General features: G+C 43.8%; 1 protein-coding gene across 1 annotated transcript in view; it reads right to left on the minus strand.

Moving 5' to 3' along the window:
- Positions 1-5,825: 5,825 nt before the first annotated feature.
- The window catches only part of ERBB4 (erb-b2 receptor tyrosine kinase 4), a 2,375,242-nt gene continuing 2,361,919 nt past the window's right edge, over positions 5,826-19,148 (minus strand). The window contains exons 27-28 of the mRNA XM_086955561.1: positions 10,711-11,011; positions 5,826-6,564 (exon numbers count right to left, since the gene is read on the minus strand). Coding sequence (XP_086811687.1) covers positions 6,116-6,564; positions 10,711-11,011 — 750 coding nt within the window. The 3' untranslated portion in view covers positions 5,826-6,115. The remainder of the gene's footprint in view (positions 6,565-10,710; positions 11,012-19,148) is intronic.

The raw sequence follows: 19,148 nt of genomic DNA on the forward strand, positions 1-19,148 counted from the left end.
ATTGATTTCGAAGGGATCCTATTGGTAGCATCTCTTTGGGTGGCTGTCAATCAGACCGAGGTCAAAAGGTTCCCAACTCATTTATAACATTTTCCACATGCCCAAAAATGGCTTCTAAGGTTGAAGTCCCCCTTCACACTTGACCTTGCGAAGGATAAGCTAAGTGGAAATTCTAATTTAAAAAAAAGTCTTTGTATTTCTTGCTTGTGGCTGCCATGTTGGAACCGGGATTAACGCCATTGTTGTGGCAGGCCAGTTTGCAGAGCCAGCCCTTACATAAGAGAATATGTGAGGGTAAGCACAATCCTCTCCTAAGCTGCTGTTATCTTCAGAAGCCCTGACTCATCTAAAAATTCTAAATGAAAATAAATAGTGTCAGTGGACACAAAGGGAATTTGAGGTTGATCATCCTTGTAAAGTTAAAATACTTCCAGGCTGGAAAGAGGGGCATTGTGCCATAATAAAAAGTTTTTCCCTTAAATCTGTGCATGTAGTACATCAATGTAAGATCAATGGATGTAACACACACGTGTAACCTCAAGGTCACCATTCTCCTCAGTAGCAGGAAACTCTCCCAGCACCTTGAGACGCTCACGGGTGAGTAGTCATGCTATATAAGAATCCTGATTTATTGATTGATTGGGAAAGTTCTCTAATTTTGGGCCATGCCAACACTGTTTTGACTGACACTTTGGCATGGATCCAACCCTTCTGGACCAATATTGGACAACCACTGTCTTGAAGCATATCTCTCATGCTGAAGTTCAGACCTGTGACAGTCATCATCCCTCACATATCCTCCCCGGTTCCTGCTGGTTGGGTCACCTGTTGTGACTCAGAGTACTTCCGCCCATTGTGCAAGCACAACTAAGCTGTGCTAGGACAAGGATCCCCACTCTGATGCACGAGCACTGATATCTGCCAATCACGCTGGAGTTTATTTTTCCAGATCACGGGGTCAGGCTGACTGCCATGGATGACAAGCAACAAAAAGTACAAACTGCTGCAGGAACCGTGAGTGTGCAGTAAACTCTGCACGTTCCACCGAAGGGCAGATATACAGAATCAATTAAGAGGCTGTCTTCCTATCCTTCCCAAATTAACCTATCAAATATGTTTTTCGATAAAATTTTGACAAATTAATACAACAAATAATTCTGCAAATTTTTGGCTACAGTGAAGGAAACACCTTTAAAGCACAGACACATGGCAATTGTTGGCAGATAAAAAAATGCTACCATGCACATTCTGAGAGTCCAGAGCAGCGTCGCCCACAAGTGGCACCATAATATGGCACATAAAAGAAGCATGGCCTAAGTTACCGAGGACATTTGAATAAACTGTGCATTGTTTTAGGATGGGTTAGATCATCTTGTTTTAGGGACCATTCTGCAACTTAATGGACCTCATACCAGGCCAGCCATTTGACTGCAGGTCCGCTGGAAGGCAGGCCCAGGGCATTCCCTCCCTTATGAAACGATGACATATTTTGCAGATAAAAAACACACATTGCCTTGGACAGCTTTAGCTTCCAGGAACTGCCCAAGCGTTCTGCCACAGACACAGCGCTCTGCAGACCCCGCTTTGTAAACGCCAACGATCAGCCCGCGCTCTGGGGCGGGAGCGGCTCCACCGGCCTGCTTGATTGGCAGGAAACCAGACTCTTTGAGATGTAATGTGAATCAGTCGTCAGGAGAGCCGACAGCGCCTGTCACTCCTGTTACCTCCTTTCCAGCTGGTGATCCGCAGTTGTTAAATTTACACAACCCTCCTAAAAATTATTCCATCTGTGGTGGAGGTGTAGCCAAGGCAACCAAAGGTCCTCTGGCCGATGGACAGAGCTGTCAGTCACTGCATCTTGACTGAAGATGTCCTTGCAGGTATGGAGAAAACAAACCCCTTCAATTCTCCAATGCAAGAAGGGCTTCTATCCCCATTTTATTTATGTTCAGATCCTGAGGAGACTGCACTCAGCGGATGCTAAAACCGAATACGTGTGCTTAGGATTCCCAAATTCTAATGAGGTTTTTACCCCCCTGCTACCAAGCAGGAATGATTGTTGCATCATCCCTGGTTGATGCAAACTTATGTTAATGATGAACAGAGGTCGCAGATTTAACAACAGATGGTGCAAGAGTTGACACCATGGGTTTAAGAAATTCGAAGAACGACCATCTACCTATTTACCATGACCTTGCCTCCACATGCAGGTAGAGATACTCCCTTTCCAAAACGACCAACCCCGCCAATGCCTAGTCATTTGCATGGAATGTATTGTACAGTTCACTGGCTGTACAGGATACATTTTAGGTTAGAAGAACGTGTTCTGTGGGTAGTTTTGAGACTTTGTATTTGTTAATGCTGTACTTTACTATTGTCTTTCATCCAATCTAATGCAGCATGGGAGAATTACAAAGGTAAATAAATGTGTAAAATACAACACGCATAATTTATGAAAATGCATGTATGTTAAAACCTTCTTGTTATTCATAAATATCCCCTTGTACCATGAATAAACTAGGCACATCATCCTGTGTCTTTGTAAAGTTACTCACGTACATTGCTAATTTGTGTCTATTTTCCCAACATATACTCTATACAGTCCATGTTTAGGCATGCATTGTATCAATAATGTTTTTTTTTCTTCTCTGCATTTCTTAATGCATTGGTTGCAGCTTCCTGCACACATATTCTGAGAACTGGATAGAATGTTTTACACTTTGTTTCATTTATGTACAAATTCCTCCTTTAACTATTTGTACTGAAAAAAACCTGGGGCATATTTGAAATGGAGCTTGCATCGCGCTACTTGACTTTTTTTTTGACGCAGCAGCAGCGCTGTCATTGCTCCATATTTACAAGATGATACATCTAGGCTGATGCTTCACTTTTCATCGGCCTGCGTCGTTTTTTTTCCCTTTGTCGGAATCGGCTGCATCACATTAATTTTAATAGATGCAAGGTAGGTGTTCTCAGCTAATAGTCCTCCGCAAAACTGACCTAGTGGTATTTATTACATTTTCCCGAAGTGACGCATCTTCGGGAGGCAGGCCACTGAGCTTGAGATGCGTCAAAATTCCTACACCTCTTAAACCCAGGCGTAGGAATAATGCATTGGCTATTTTAGAGAAATTTGACCAGATGAAGTGACTTGAAACAGTGTAATCTGCAATCAAGTTACATCCCCTCAACAGGTAAGTGCACACATAAGGTAGGTAACACAGTAAATCACACATTACACACCACTAATGGCTTATGTCACACATACGTAGGCATAGTGGTACACATAAGCACACTATGCCCACTGATATGCCTGACATCCAGGCCCAATATAATAGAGTGCAAGGTGAGTTACTTCCTCTTTTGACACCCCACTACATTGGTCCTCATACAGTAGGCCACTTGCGTCAGTCAAAACCTACATCGCCTCTGTTTTTGATGCTTTGCTGTAGTTGAGTCAGTTGTGACCAACTACAGCAATGCACCACTTTTGAGCCGGATGCCTTGTGGCATCGTTCCAGTGGATACATCAGAATTTCTGACACATCCTTGGGACCTTGTGACACGGAGCCCTGTATTGTACATATGCCAAATCCATGGCGTCGTAAGTATTCTTCACGTAGGCGAAAGATATCATGACACATGCTGCCTTGGCGCAGCAATGTGTCATTTCGTGTAAATATGCCCCCCTGGGTGCAAGTGCAAATTGCACTTAACTTGCAATGTGGAATCAAGCACAACGTTATTTGTGCCCGCTTTTAGAATTACTTTTGTATTAGAATGAGTCTGTTCATTGTTTTTTCAGAGTTGCGCATCACGTACGTTGTACAAAGTCGTACATTTTCCAGGAGTAAGGTAGCCTTATGTCCGTAAAATAATTCAAAGCATGTCACAGGGAGAGATAAAACTCACATCAGCTACGCATATAGTTGTGAGTCTGCGCTCTACCTGAACAGGGTGTGCAGCATTCAGTCAGCTCTGCGGATCAGAGATAGCGCTTTCCTACTACGTGACTGGTAAGTCACATACTTGAGACATCAGAATTAAAACTCAATATTTAACCAAATTTAAAACAAGAATTAAGGACCACACTCAAAACACCAGTAAACAAGGAGGAAACTTTCTAAACCGAAAATCTGCCTCCACTGGTTCCTTAACAGTAATCGTTACATCCCTGTGTTCTGAAGGCTTCCTGCACTGGAGAGTAGGGTGTCTTTTATGCAACATCTTCTAAATCCTGATATTATGCAATGTAAGGGTGCTTCGGGGGGCCCTTCCTGTTTTTCTTGGTGTGGGTTCTTCATGGCACTCTTCAATATTCAGAAGATAGGCAGTTTCAGACAAGAAGGTGAAAAATGTCCCTAATATCACAAATAATTATTTTAGTCATCTCCACAGTTGAGTATGTGTTTCAAGATACACTGGTCATAAAACCGACCAACCCTTTCTGTGACTGGAAATGTGACAACCCTGCTAAGGAGCTGAGGGACCAATGTGGAGAGATGATTCCGTTTTAGCACTAGTTGATGTGAGTGAATTTGACCCTGCCCAAGTCCATGAACTACAGTTGAGATCTCAGGTAACACTCACGCAGAACTCCTAGCGACTAAATTAACAGGGGACAATCTAGGACATTGCACTGCCGAACACCAGCTGGACTCTGCATTTGTCCATATATCTGCGTACTACACAGTTTGCCTTTTATGTTTTAGTCTATGTCTGTATTGCTTCATTCAGTATACCTCCTACAAGACCATAGTGGGGGTTGCAGAAAACCAAGTCACAACAACGATGCAAAGAAGCAGGTGTACCTGTCTTGCTTCTGTGCCTCACCTTCCAAATCACCGAAAACACAGAAAATGTCCTGAACCATTTTCCTGTGGTTCCTTGGCCCTCCCCTACTATTCCCACCGCAACAGTGCCCATGAGTTGCTGTTTGCAGTTCCCAGCGACTTCATCTCATAGGCAATTTTAAACCTCACAGGTCTGGCTTGAATGTAGCTACCAACATGGAGTTGCATTGGAGTATTTATGACCTTTTGGTTACTGTTCTGGATTTATATTTGAAGTAAAGCCTTAATTGTGGTTTTCTATCAGCCCAAAATAGACTGGAAAGGCTACTAATAATCTGGCTTTCCCCCTCGTTATGTACAGTACCTCTTCCGACCAACCTTATTATACCGATAGACAACCTCAATAACTCCACTTATTGCTAAATCGGGAAGAATTTGAGTGGATAGGATTTTAACAACATATAAAATATAGCATTTTTTTCTACGCAAAAAAATAACTCATCTTGTGTCTTGACTGCCTCAGTCGTTATGTAGTTGCCGGCATACCATGTCTCCCCTCATCCTGTTCTTTGCATTTCTATAGGTAGACAGTTTGCCATTACTGACACAAGCACAAGGCCTACCGGCAGCCAGTACAGTGGCTTCTCTTGAAGGCCAGAGGCCTTGCAAACTGGGGTTGGCCAATGCCAGTGACTAATGAGAATGTGGCTGTGGGGCGCATTCGTCAAGTGCCTTTTCTATGACAGGGTCCATGGTGGACACAAGCCAGATGCTTTCTGGAAAACAGTCCAGCCATTTTCAATGAGCATAGTAAGAGATCTTGTAGAAAGAAGCTGTATTTCCTATCTACAGAGGAGTACTGAAAAGCATGATCTTCGGGAATATTGAATGTGCTCTCATACATTTCTGCCCTGATGAGCAGATCTTCAAACTCTGCACACTGCATTTGAGTTTTGAAAACTGATGTGAAAATAAGGAACACTCCAACAAAGGTTCTTTTTGTCGGAGCTATTCTAGTCCTTAGTCCTTCTGAGTCCTCCTGCCATCCTTTGTCCAACAATACACAGTTGTAAGAAAGTAATAACAGGCTGGTTAGTCTTTCTTCTGCTCTCTTCCCCTCTGAGTAGTGGGTGGTCCCCGTGTGACATGTTCTATCACGCAGAAACATCAGAGATTGGGAAAACTGGAAGATTAAGCCCACCTGAGTTAATGAGAAGGAGAGGTGGCTTAGGGAGGACGTCAAAGAGAATGGGATTGGAGAGGGATGAAAGGAGGGGTGTGGAGTCTTCCCTCACATCAGTAATACTGAGAAAAAAAGGACCCTACACAACTGTGTTCCGGTGTCTGTATGGAGGCGGGGGCAGCATCATGCCTGGCTTGAGCGTGAACTCAGAGAGGTACTCTGGGTTCTCCGCCACAATGGGCCTGATCCGTCCATTCTGTTTATAAAAGTATTTTGTGCTGTATTCCTGCAAATAATCCGGGTGGTGAAGGGTGCTCCGCGGAGGCAGGCTGTGGTTCCAGTACTCAGGGTTGTCAAAGGCCTTCTTTGCTTTCTCAGGGATGACAGCCAGGCCGTTGTTCTTCAGGTACTCCACGTTTTGCAAAGTGTTGGCAACCGTATTGAGGTACATGGGCTCCTTCACATACTCTTCCTCCACCTTGGGTTTACCATTGGAGGCTTTGTGGTAATCAGGGTTGTCCAGAGCGTGCAGATCACTCATTTTTCGTCGGGCGACAAAGGGGTTCTCTTCCACAGGGTTCAGGTAATCTGAAACACAAAGAAATAGCATCAGCAGCTCAGTAATGATATCCCTATCATACAAAGCATGTCCACATAGAGAGGGGCCTAAGCAGATATGACTAGCTCCCGTAGTCAGTGTGAGGAAGTTCCCATTCCAGTGGACAACTCAGTCTCCAGTGTCCTTAACCAAATACCTTCCTTTGGGGCCTAAATACTCATTGGTCCCTGGAGGAAATTAATCAATTTCACTAAATAGCAAGAAAACCCACTCACTGATAAAAAAAAAAGCATTGAGATTGCCAACAGGGATGGCTTTGAAGGAATTTTGGATGGTAATGTGAAGTATTACAAGTAGATGACATGGGAATTGATATGTATGTGTGTGAATGCAAAGAGCTGTAGAATAATATTGGTGTAGGCTTAAATGGCAGGTAATAGTTGCACTGTCAAGCCAGACCTAAAAATACATATAGATACATATAGATTACCCTCTTCCCATCTGCCAAAGAAAAACACCATACATTATCTAGTTATCTAAGACACTTTAACAGCATTACAATGTCACATATTTGCCCATGAAATATCAAGCTCATGCAGCTCAGGCAGCTGATTAAACTGAATGAACACAGCTGTGTAGGGGGCAAGTACTTTTTTGTGTGGAAGCACACAACTCCTGCCCATGTACTTATGGCTCCCAAGGTGTGGGGGAGCCAATGACCCTCTAGTGCTGATTCTCACATAATTGTCAGGTGACAGCTCCACTGTCAAGCCAGACCTTAACTAGCAAACTACACTTTAACTTTCATGTTTTTGAACATCACTATTTATTTTGAACCCAACACATCCAGGCACCTATAAATAAATCAGCAGATCCAAAAAAACAATAGCACAACGTCACTGGGCTACTAGTGAATGATTGGAAATGTCCACATATGGCCCTTTTTGGTTTGCTACAGAACTGGGCATCCAAGTGCTAGTTTTTCTTTTGCAGTGAATAAAAGGATACTAGCAACTATTTGACACAAAATGTCAGCACACCAGAAGTACTTGTGGCAACTGACCAAGTATTGAGCTGGCACTTCATGACATTACAAGTCAAACTGCTGTCTAACTGATGCCTAACTGCTGAGTCTATGAAATAGAAACGTTTCTAATCTAGTCCACAATACAGAATGCCAAGGGTTGTAAATGGCTATGAATTTTCTATCCCTCAAAGATTTCCCTATGGGCCCAACTAGAAAAGAGAGTTGTACCTCTATTTGCCATTCTCTGCCTTTTCTTTAAAACTTGTGGATATAGGTAACCATGAGTAAAAGCCAAAGTTTCTTGCTTTTTGGGCATACAATAACAATATTTGATGTTTTGGAGCTTGCTGAGGAGAGCTGCCATGTTCTCAGAGGTGTCCAAAATCATCAAAATCGACTTCAGGGAGAGTGAAATTTATGTATTAGAAGGTGCATTCAAGCAAAATATGGAGCAATGCTTACCATTGTAATAACTACATTGAGTATTATGCACTAGGATATGAACAACTATACATTTATAAAACTGCAATTGTGATTTTACAGGTGAATTATGAAATGTATAACTACGAGGTCTACGCTACAGCAGGAGACCAGAGAGAGAGGAAGGGCTATTAAGGCCCAGGTACACACCTAATAATCCAGGTCTGCTGGAAAACAGCTATATCGCATTTCTAAAAAGATGTCTTTTTTATTAGAGTTGGTTTCGGGAACACATTTGTAGATTGTCTCAGCTGTAGCATATCAGCTGCAAATACCTCCTGATCTCTCAGCTCCCTGATTAGGCAACCAGTCACACAGAGGTAAATGGTTTGGGCTACCAAATACAATTTCAACAGACGTCTTTGACTTTGGTCAACAAGCCCTTCAAAACTTCAAATGGGACCCATATTCAAAAAGCGGTGTGGGGCAACACAATGGTACTAAACACTACCAGCATGCATAACAACACTTATGGGGACATTATTTAGATCCCTTTGCAAGGTAAAAAGGAAGGTTTCTTCATTCACAGTGCAAAGAGCCTCTACAATAAAAAGTCTGATGATGGACATATATTTGAAGACCACCTATCTTTAAAGAGTTCTCCTTTTTGACAACGGTGAAATAGCATGTTTAGAAAACAATGGTTTTGACTCCTCTGGGAAGAGCTTTATAGAGTCCCTGGAGATTTTCTATTCCTTAAGCCCTTCGGGGCTCATGACGGAGCAGTTCCGTCATGAGCGCCGGTTGGGCTGTGCTTATGACGGAACCGTTCCGTCACATCCGCGCCCGTTTCTTAGAACCTTCAGCACAGCGCGAAGGCGTTAAGAACTTCTTGGGTATCGTTCTGAAGTTTTGACTCAAAGCAATACCCAGACAGTGGACAAATAGTGGGACTGTGGGATGAGAAGCCGGTAACTCTTATTCAGTATTCAGTCCTATATAAATCAATTTTAGTTTGGTTCAGTCGTGAAAGAAGAGTTATATGTGTCAACACCTGCTGTGCTGTTCCCAGATGAGCATGTGGTCTTAAGTTAGTTTCATTAAGAAAAAGAAAAAGTGATGGATTGAATGCTTGAATTAATCGCAGCCTCTGGTAGTTACTCTGTACCACATTTTAGTCCTTGTTATTGCCACTACAGAGATCACCCATATGCAAATTAATTCTGGTACTGCCCTAAAAGGCCAGTTCCTTCTGGTACTGCAGGGCCACACCCCATCTACATGTGAACACAATCAACCACAGACGTGTTTTCCTTCGCTGGGCTTCATCAGTACACTGTACCTTGATTTCTTTGTCATAGCAGACTTGGACGCATGCCTTCGGCATTTCCTCACTAAGGGAAACTCACTATGACAAAAAAAATTAATGAGTAGAAATGCTTTAATTAATCTGAATCCCCGTAAATTAATCTGGGTGAATCTATTTCATAGTTTGTTGAACCAGTATAGACTGGGACCAACCATATGCACATTACTTTAGATTGTCCCTTCTAGAGTGGGGTCATTACAGAACTGCTAGGAAACATCTCGTCAGTGTCAGGGACCTCCTCGCAAGATGTATTCTCTATAAAGATAGGATAAAACTACTGTGCGTCAGTCACAAAAACCTGCGTGATGCAGATATTTGGTGAATTCCAAATTTTCTTTTCTGGAATGAGGGGACCTATATCAGTGGAGCACTGATTGAATACTAATAAGTATTATATGGGAATATATGCTATTAAGTGTTAACTCCCTGCAACCCATGCTGTACATCATTAGCAGAAGGCTAGAGGAGATACAGGGGGGGAGAGAAATTATTTCATGACAGAGCGTTCATTAATGCAAACAGCACATTCTTAATGACTGCAGGAAAAGTTCAGAAACATTTCATCTCAGGCTGTAAATTTAAAAAAGCTTTCACAAACTTTCTGAGCAATGTCAGTTGGAAGACAGTATGGTTAAACTTCCTAATGAGTAAACAGAGATAAGCTAAGCAGCAGCATTATACGCTGCGAGGGCCTTCTACTCGGCTAACGAGGCATTACAATGTCTATTGCCTTAGAGCTGTAGAAAGTATTCCTTTACTGCTACTTAATGTCCTTAGTCTGAGTGAGCTGACTAGGTGGCAGAACCTGACACTACATGTTCTAACCATCATAAGGGACAGCGCGAGGAATATTGATCCATAGGTTTACACAATAGCTAATTTATTATTACTGTATGCACCTTTGAACTTAATAGCTCCTCTCTTTTTGTAATCCAATTTCTCTCTTGGTGGCAAGAAAGTTTATGGAGATTTAACCCTAGGCACGATCTTCTTGAAAGGATTCTCTGTTATGGGTCACGTCTGTGACTGATCCCTTCTATTCCTGATGCGTTCTTTAGAACCACTGTCTTACCAGTAAAAATGTGAATTAGCACTCTGAATGTGACCCATACAGGAAATGTGAGCGGCCCTATGGAGTCAGCACAACTGGGTCCCGGATTGTAACACATGGTCTCAACAAGGCTGGATTGCTAAGTGTGAGGGAGGGTTGGGATGACTAAATATAGTTGAGCTTGAGGCTCTGTAAATTCTCATGCAAGAGCTAGCCCCATAGCCATTGTAATGCTGGGGCATTGCCTAGCCTACATACAGTTCTGGATAAGGCCCATCTGACCCATTCCTGGCCACTCAGGTCATTACCTGTCTTGGGTTTCTCCTTCATGGGGGTCAGGTACCCTTCTTCGTCCACCTCAGCTAAAGGACTGTGCTCGGGTACAAAGATGGTGGGGTCGGCACTGTACCGCTGGGCGCCTGTGTCGTCCGGCAGGCTGCGCGGCACCACCTGCTTCCGTAGGGTTCCATTGCAGCACGTGTCTTCACAGAGCTCGACTACAGCCCCCTGGGGCAGTGGCATTTCAGGACCAGGGCACGTGGCTGCTCTATAGGAGATAGGCAATCCCTCTTGCTTGGTATATCCGCCATCTCGATACATGAACTGATTCTGTAGCAGGAGATAAGAAAGATAAAAATAAACGGTCATTGCAGAAAAAAAGTGTTACATTTTCCTAATAAACATTTAGTTTTCTTGTTTTTTTTTTTTGTTTTTTTTTTATTAGCAAGACAGCTGGAGAGGTAGTTCCGCTGGAAAATGCATATGTGTTACCCGAAGATCACTAATCCAAATAACAGCAGCGCATTTCAACATTACATTATGTGAGAATCACAGAGTTGTTCAAGCCAAAAATATTTTGCAGAGTTCAGTGCAATAAGTTCATTACCACAAAATAATTGAAATCTAACCCTGAGGAGAAGAAAAACTCTCAGGAGATGGACAGGGGTGAAAAGGGTAAGAGGGAAAGACAGAAAAAGGGATAGAGATGAATTCAAGAAGTAGAGAGAAGAGACAGAAAAGGCACAGGAAAGAAAATGAGTTGATGACGGATAATGTACTATGCCAAAAAAGGCTTTGGGCAGAAAATGATTAAGGGGTGATAATATTTGGGGAAAATATGGAGAAAGAAAAGCCTTGATGAAGAAAAAAGTCCAAGGGGTGCAAAGTGTATGCAAGTGTGAGGCTTAAGACGCAAGGTAAGTTGAATAGAAGCAAATTGTAGGTCTATGGAAAAAGAGGTACTCTGGGAAGGAATAACAATAGTGATGAGGAGGAAGGCTTACATTTGGAGCAGGAAGAAGAGCTAGAAGATGGAGGGAACAAAGAAATCATAAGGGAGAATGGAAATCAGATTTAAAGTAAGAATGATGCAGAGACAAGAGGTAAAACACAGAAGTAAAAGTAAAAAGGAAGGGTAGAGCAATCTGAAGTGTGTCTGCTCACACATGCACTTGCCTAACCCATACAACCAGCACAACCATCTCTCTATCGACCTAGCTCATCTCACCCTATTAACAGCCACATCCATCCTCCACAGGGTTATGTGTTTTTCCTTCGTAAAAAACATAATAACTTTATATATTCTGCTCATGGTCTTTATAGTATTGTGGTACCAATTTCCAGCTACCCAAACTACGTTAGCGAGTTGCAAAAATGACAAGTAAAGTTAGCAAGAGGGCCAAAATATTGAGAATGGCGAATTGGGGACCCCAAAATTAAGAGCAAGCGAGCCTAAAACCGTATTAGTGGAGCAAGGGAGATCAAGATTTGTGTGTGGAAACAATAACTTTGTGACAACAGATGTGACTTAGTAAAATGAACTACATGGCTCGGTAAACTCAGATCGCTCCGAGCAACTGCGAAGACAAAGGCCCACCTACGCGCAATGTTTTTACCCCCCTCTCCTCCCCTCCCGCTAAATTGTTGCCAATAGGAAATTCCCACGTTGAGCTTTTCCTTGACCTTTTGATGTTCTGTTCAACATTACAGCCCAATAAAAAAAAGTGATGTTTCTGCACTGGAAACCTGGAATACAAGTTTTTCTCCACTTTCCTACCACACCAAAAGAAGTAAAACCAAGACTCCACCTGTTGAACCAGCAACGATGGGAGCTCGAATCCAGGATGCGCGTGTAGATTCATTAGTGCCGGATCCATGCCCGAATTTCAGAATATCCAGGAGATATAAATTCACTTTCCTTACAATGAATCTGAATAAAGTTCCTTCGCACAGAAAATAGCCTAACTGAAAACCTGGCATTGGATCCAAGTCACCAGGACCTGTGTGCTATACACTGCTCTGATCTAATGCTAGTCTTCTATGATACACATTTAATGTTACTAGGTACTACTTCATTGCCAAAGGCCACAAAAGACCACATGCTGCTTGCAGGGCTGGACTGGGAACCAAAAGCAGCTTTAGCAAAAATGCCCAAACCAGCCCTTCTCTCGTCCTCCCCTCACTCCATATCTCTCTTTCCAGCCATCCACTCTCCCTCCCTTCTCCATCTTTGATCTCATGCTCTCTCCCCAAACCTCTTTTTCACTCTCTTTCTACGTAAGTCCCTTGTATCCGAGGCAGTTATCTCAGGGAGATGAAGACAATAACAGAGACACGAGCAGCGGCCCTGGGCTTTCACATTCGGCCTTCAATGGCTCCAGCCCACCGGGGAAATGCCCTTTGGGATAAAAGGTCAGTCGGGCCTTGGTTGCTTCTCAGCTGCTGAAATGGATCTCGCCTTGCTTGGTAGAAACTCTTGGTTTTAGACTTGTAAATTTGACTAGGTTCTTAATAATATCAGCAAATACTGTGGTAAAGGTCTAATGACTCATAAGTCAAGGGAGAATGCAGCATACCATGGTGGGTTAGGGTTTGCACGCTTCACCCACAAGGGTTGGTTGGAAGTGTGCAGCTACGTGATGTGCAATAATCTCACAATATGCACTGAAACCTGTTTCAGCCTACCTGCCGTGGGTTTCAGTGTTCAGTCGCATAGTGATCCCATTCTGCACACAGGAATGCGGAAGGCAGGGGAGTTGACAGGGTTTGTGGGAACTAGAATGTTCCTGAAAGCCTATGGGCTTGAACCTAGTCGGATGAAAGGCCGCTGTTTCTTTGAGGCCATGTTGGATTCTGCAGCACATGCACACATTCAGCAAACTTCAGGATTAAACAAGCACTGGCAATGCCAAGTGGTCTGGCTTTAAAGGAATGTTGTTTGGCATTGTGAAGCATTACCAGTAAATAGCAATCTAATTGATATGTATTGGTGTGTAAGCAAAGACTGTTAAATAATATTGGTGTAGGTTAAACGTTCAGGTGACAGTTGCACTGTCAAACCAGATCTAAAAATCCATCTACGGTAATGGCTGCTCTTCTCCCATCCGTGCTGCTGCCACAGGAAAACAACATACATGATCTAGTCACCCAAAACATGTTAATAGCATGGCAATGTAATGTGCGTGCCCTTGAAAGTCAACCTCCGGCAGTTGGATAAGCAAAATACCAGCTGTGTTGAGGGCAGGCCCTTTTTTGTGGAAGTACACAACTTCTGCCCAATCAAAACATATACTCCAGGCTCCCAAGATGTAGGCAGAGCCAAAGCCCCTCTCTCATGATTCTTACATAAAATAATTGTCTGGCGACAGCTGGGCTGTCAAATCAGACCATAAAAAGTGTGTGTCCGAATGCATATTTACAAATAGTGCTTGAAATGGACAGATGGAAGCACCACTACTCAATATCTCAGAATAACGGTTTTTTACTAAGAAGAACTGGTACACTCATTGAGGGTATTGCAGGTCTGCTATGAAGTGCCAGTACTCTCAGCACCTGGCGCCACCTGTCTGCACAAAGCACTGCTTACACATGCCTAGTCATATGGCTGATATGAAGCCAACTCCCCCATGCCAGTGAGGAACAGTGTCTTCTCATGCCACCTAGTGGCATGTCGTAGACATTCTTCATTATTTCAAGTCAAGGTCCTGGGTGCCACCCAGGCACCCCAATACACTGATATGCCCAAAACAGAAGGGACTGGAAAGAGACAAAGAGAGAAGGAGGTGAACTTCAGACCTCAGTCGTAAACGTGAACCTGGCAGCAGGGGCATTAATACAGGAAGTGAAGCAGTTGTTGGGGCACTGTGCTCAGGAGCGTCAGGAGCCCACTCTGCCTCAATTATGGCTCCATTTTGTTAACAGGCATGGGATAGGAGGTCGCACTTTCTTACTCCAAAGCCAATGACACCCTTGCGGAATAACAGCAAGGCAGGCCAATCGTGAGTGACGAGATACACCCTTGCGGAATCACAGCAAGGCAGGCCAATCATTTGCGGCCAGCAATTGTTTCCAAGTAGTGTCACAACACGACAGCTTGAAAAATACGGTACAAGTTAATGTGGTGATTATACATACAATTAAATAATATCACTGATTTTGTGTACCAATATACTTATCTAAAATGACTTAATTGTTTGAAAAATATTATAATTGAAGGCCCTTTTCACTGCGCCTGCTGTGTGTGGGGCAGGGCTCCCACATCCAGCAGGGTGGGGCTTGCCAGGAAACACATCATGCCTGAACCAGAGAGGGTTAAACAGCAAACAACAGCTCTATGAGCTTGTATGTCGAAATTACGCATGTGTTTAGAACGCATGCCCTTTGTACACCGTCTTAAGCACAAACACGTCATAACAACGTGTTTCTTTTGCACGTGTCATTACAACGATTTGCCCTAGGGGGTACTGGATTTTGGATTAGTATAATTTACTAATCTAACTCCGATCTGCAGTAGGCAAAGTGTTGGATTTTAAATTCAACACCTCTGCACCAATGCGCCTCCCCCCGCCCCCCAAGGCAAGTCGTTGTAATGACGTGCATGCTAAATGTAATAACTCGTTCATTCAATTGTCAGCGCTGTAAAGGAACAGCGTGATTCTGGATTTGTGCAAAGGCTGTTTCCCGCTCTATGACTCACTTCAGGACTGGGCACTGCGGTCTCCAGCGACGATGGGTTATATTGGCTGACAATAACCATCATAGACGCCTGCCAGAGGAACCACGTGCTGTCTACCTGGTGCCACGGGATACAGCTTTCACCTCAGAGGAGCTGCTGCTGTCAACCTGGGGCCGCATGATACAGGCTCAGCAACAAGGAACAGGCTGCAGGGAGGGGCGGTGTGAACTGGACGGAGAGAGAGCAATATTTAGCGATGCTCTGAAGTATACCCGGAAGGGGATGCACAGGGGCCGGGGATGCACAGGGACCGGGGATGCACACGGCCTCTCAAAAAACCTCCACTTCACCTTCGGAACAGAGGATCATTAACACAATTTTGGCTCATTCCCCAGTAATTAAACACAATTACAAAATCAGCATTATATTTCAGCAGGCATAAAGCCTCACCTCATCAGCAGGTTATGCAAATCAATATTACATTTCATGGCTGACCTTTTCTTTCAACAGAGACCCACGTTTATAATTCTGACACCGAGCTTGACTGAAATCTTTACGGTTATAACATGGTACTTTTTCCAGAGGAGAATAATTGAACACTCATCTCATTATTACCTCCTTTACACCTTCGTATGCCTACCACTGATATGTTTCATTAAAATACTTCATCTGTGTGTCGGTGTTTGTTTCAAATCGCTTATAAATATGTTCTTTCGGAGTACACCCTCAGTGCATGTAAATGCGACTGGGTCTCTAAAACTGTCCACTTTCACTACATTTATTTGGGCTGTTAAGTCTTCTTGAACTGTTAAGCCTTCTTGTGTTTTCTCTTAGAAGTGTTTTTTTATGCTGGGTATTACCTATACCAGAATGATAGGGGACTGCAGTAAATGAATTCAGGTCAATGCTCTTTGAAAGAACATTCATGCTATGTAATGAAATTAAATTGTCGAAGCCAAGTAGTTTTCCATGTAGGTTTATTGAGTAGCAAGTTATATAGGAGAGAGCCCCACCAGGAGCAGCCTCCCTGCTGCTCAGCCCATCCAACAACTGACCTAGGCACTCCAACATTCCACATACCAACATTCCCTCATGCAGTCATTCTGGTTGGGCAGCAGGATACCACACATACATTCTTTGATACTGGTTTCCATTTATGTCACTGAACTTTGGTTAACATGAGTGTGACTGCAGAGGAACCCTGGATTTGAATTATGTCTAGAAACAAGAAACAAACAGCTTTTCTCATTCATGAACACCTCTTGAGTCTCTTACATAATGTGTTTTTTGCTGAAATGACAAACAAAACCCACTGGGCCGGCGACCTCACGAGCAAAGGACAGGAAATAGAGCTTATGATTCATGAATCAACTAAATAGTAATTAACACAGCATGTCACCTACAACCCATCTTGGGCCAGCCGTGTTCAACGTCATAGTGCATGAAATGCTCTAATTATTATATAAAGGGAACAAGAGAAGGTTCTGTAGCATCATTCGTGTAGAGATCACAGTGCTGCAAGGGCAAACCGTGGCTCATTTGAAGGAAGTGAGTCTGCTTTTATCAAAAAAGGAAAGGAACAAAGAAAATTTCAAAACATATAAAACCTGGCCCTCCCCCACCCCCAACTGCTCTCTCCCAGGGAGCCCCCAGCAAGCTTAGACATCTACATATGGTCCAAAATGAAGGTTGCTAGTTCCCCAGGAAGTAAGAGAATTTGGTAGGGGTCGCATGCCCAAGCCTCCCCCCTGACTCTCAGGGATCAGCATTAGAAGCCGTAAATAGGCGGGCCTGTTAGCTCCCAGAATTCTGAGGATAGGGTTGTGATGAAGGGAGCCCAGACCTTAGGGTATTCCGATTTGACCCAAAGTGTAGCCATAGACAATCGCTCCATACCCAGAAGGGTCCACAATTGGAGTGGCCATTGAAAATGGTCTGGTGATCCTGTCGGTCTTCCAGCCCGCTAGTATAACCCAGTGCGCGGCATTCAAAGCCAAGGCGATTAGCTTGCCTTTGACTGAGCGCAATAAGAAGGTCAGGGTGTTGGTCAGTCCCAAGATAGTGTAGGCAGGGAATCTCTGGATAGTAGTGTCAAAGGCCCTGTCAATTTCATCAAGGATTTTGTTCCAGTATCGTGTAAGTTTTGGGCAATTCCACAGCAAATGAGGGAGGGTGCCTGGACTCCCGCAGCCACACCAGCAGAGGCCATCGCTCCGAGAGCTCCATTTGGTTACTCAAACCAGAGTATAATACCAGTAGGATAAAATTTTGAATGCAGTCTCTGTGTGACCCATGAAGTGTGACAAATGGTGTGATCTATAAAAAATATCCTCCCACTCTTTATCTGATAGGTTGCAGCGTATTTCTGCCTACCATCACCTCTGTCCCGTGGAACGAACCTCTTTAACTTCTTGTGCGAAGAAGGTGTAGAGTTCTGAGATGAGCTTGCAGTCATCCTTTTTCAAATGAAGACACTTCTCAAATGGCAGAATCAATCTGCTAACCAGGGGACGCAAAAGGGGGCTAGATGTCCAATGCACCATTCGCGTGTGAAGAAAAAGGTCCGACCCTGCAAGGTTGTAGTCTTCCCGGAGCTCCTTAAAGGGAATATGGCCTCTCTGGTCGAACAGCTGTCCCATACGCTTGCATCCTCCCTCTACCCAACGTGCGCCCACGCCCTTGTCCATCCCAGGGGGGTTGAATCAGGGTTCAAAGAAATTTGAGACATGGGAGAGGGGAAAGTGGTACTGTTTGCTCATTTAACCACCCTGTCCCAGGCTAGCATGGTGGGGGCGGGTGACTGGAAAAGAGTCCCCAGGAGCGCGCCGATCTAGGCCGCCAAACCTCCCTCTAGATATGTCGACCAGCTACTGTCTGGTCCATGAATACCCAGTGCTTCTCCGTCATGGGACGATTCCATTCTACAAAATATCGCAGCAGCGAGGCATGGAAGTAGCGTGTGAGGTTGGGCAAAGTCAGGCCACCTTCTTTCTTAAGGCGCTGTAGTAAAGATTTCTGCAGTCTGGGCGAGATCGGGCCCCAAATGAAGCATTTGATCTCCGTTTGGATGTGCGAGAACGCATTCGGGGGAGCAGTAGGGGAAGAGTCTGGAAAAGATATCGGGCCCAAGGTATGACATTCATTTTTATCACGGCCAACCTACTCATCCATGACAGGAGTAGGCACGCCAATTGGCGAGATGTTTCCAGACATTAGAAAGTAGAATGTACATACTTTTTAGAGTCGGACCATTGCAGAAGTGGAGGGCTGGCGTTGACAACTGTGTGTCCTTTCCCTAGGGGCCTTAAGAGGAGGGGATTAAATGAACGTTGCTTTCATTGAATCGATCAATAGTGTGGCCTCTCATCCCATCACCAGGTTGTTTTCATGCGTAAACTGTAAGTCACTGCATACACTTCACAAGTGACTTTTTAAGTGCTTTTAGACCACCACTTGACTGCGTCCACTTTAGCTTAAAGAAGGAAAAGTGGGGCACTTTTTGAACTTTGAACTGCCTGCTGATTTGTGTTCCCACCATTTACTTTTTGATTATTGTTTTCGATTTGTCCAGCCATGTACTTCACTGATTTGTGGCACTGTCCGGATGGGTGTTGATTGGCTGATGGTGTACCTTGTGTTGTGCTTTGACTCCACTTACAAGAAGTGAAAGCATGAAACAAAAGAGTCACACTTTTGGTGTGGATGACTAGCACATTCATTTGTGGTGATACAAACGTGTTCTCTATTTAGCACCTTTATCCAAAGTGCTTTTATGTAGAATCTTTCTTAATA

This window comes from Lissotriton vulgaris, chromosome 2_1 (assembly GCF_964263255.1).
Source record: "Lissotriton vulgaris chromosome 2_1, aLisVul1.2, whole genome shotgun sequence".
Lineage (NCBI taxonomy): Eukaryota > Metazoa > Chordata > Amphibia > Caudata > Salamandridae > Lissotriton > Lissotriton vulgaris.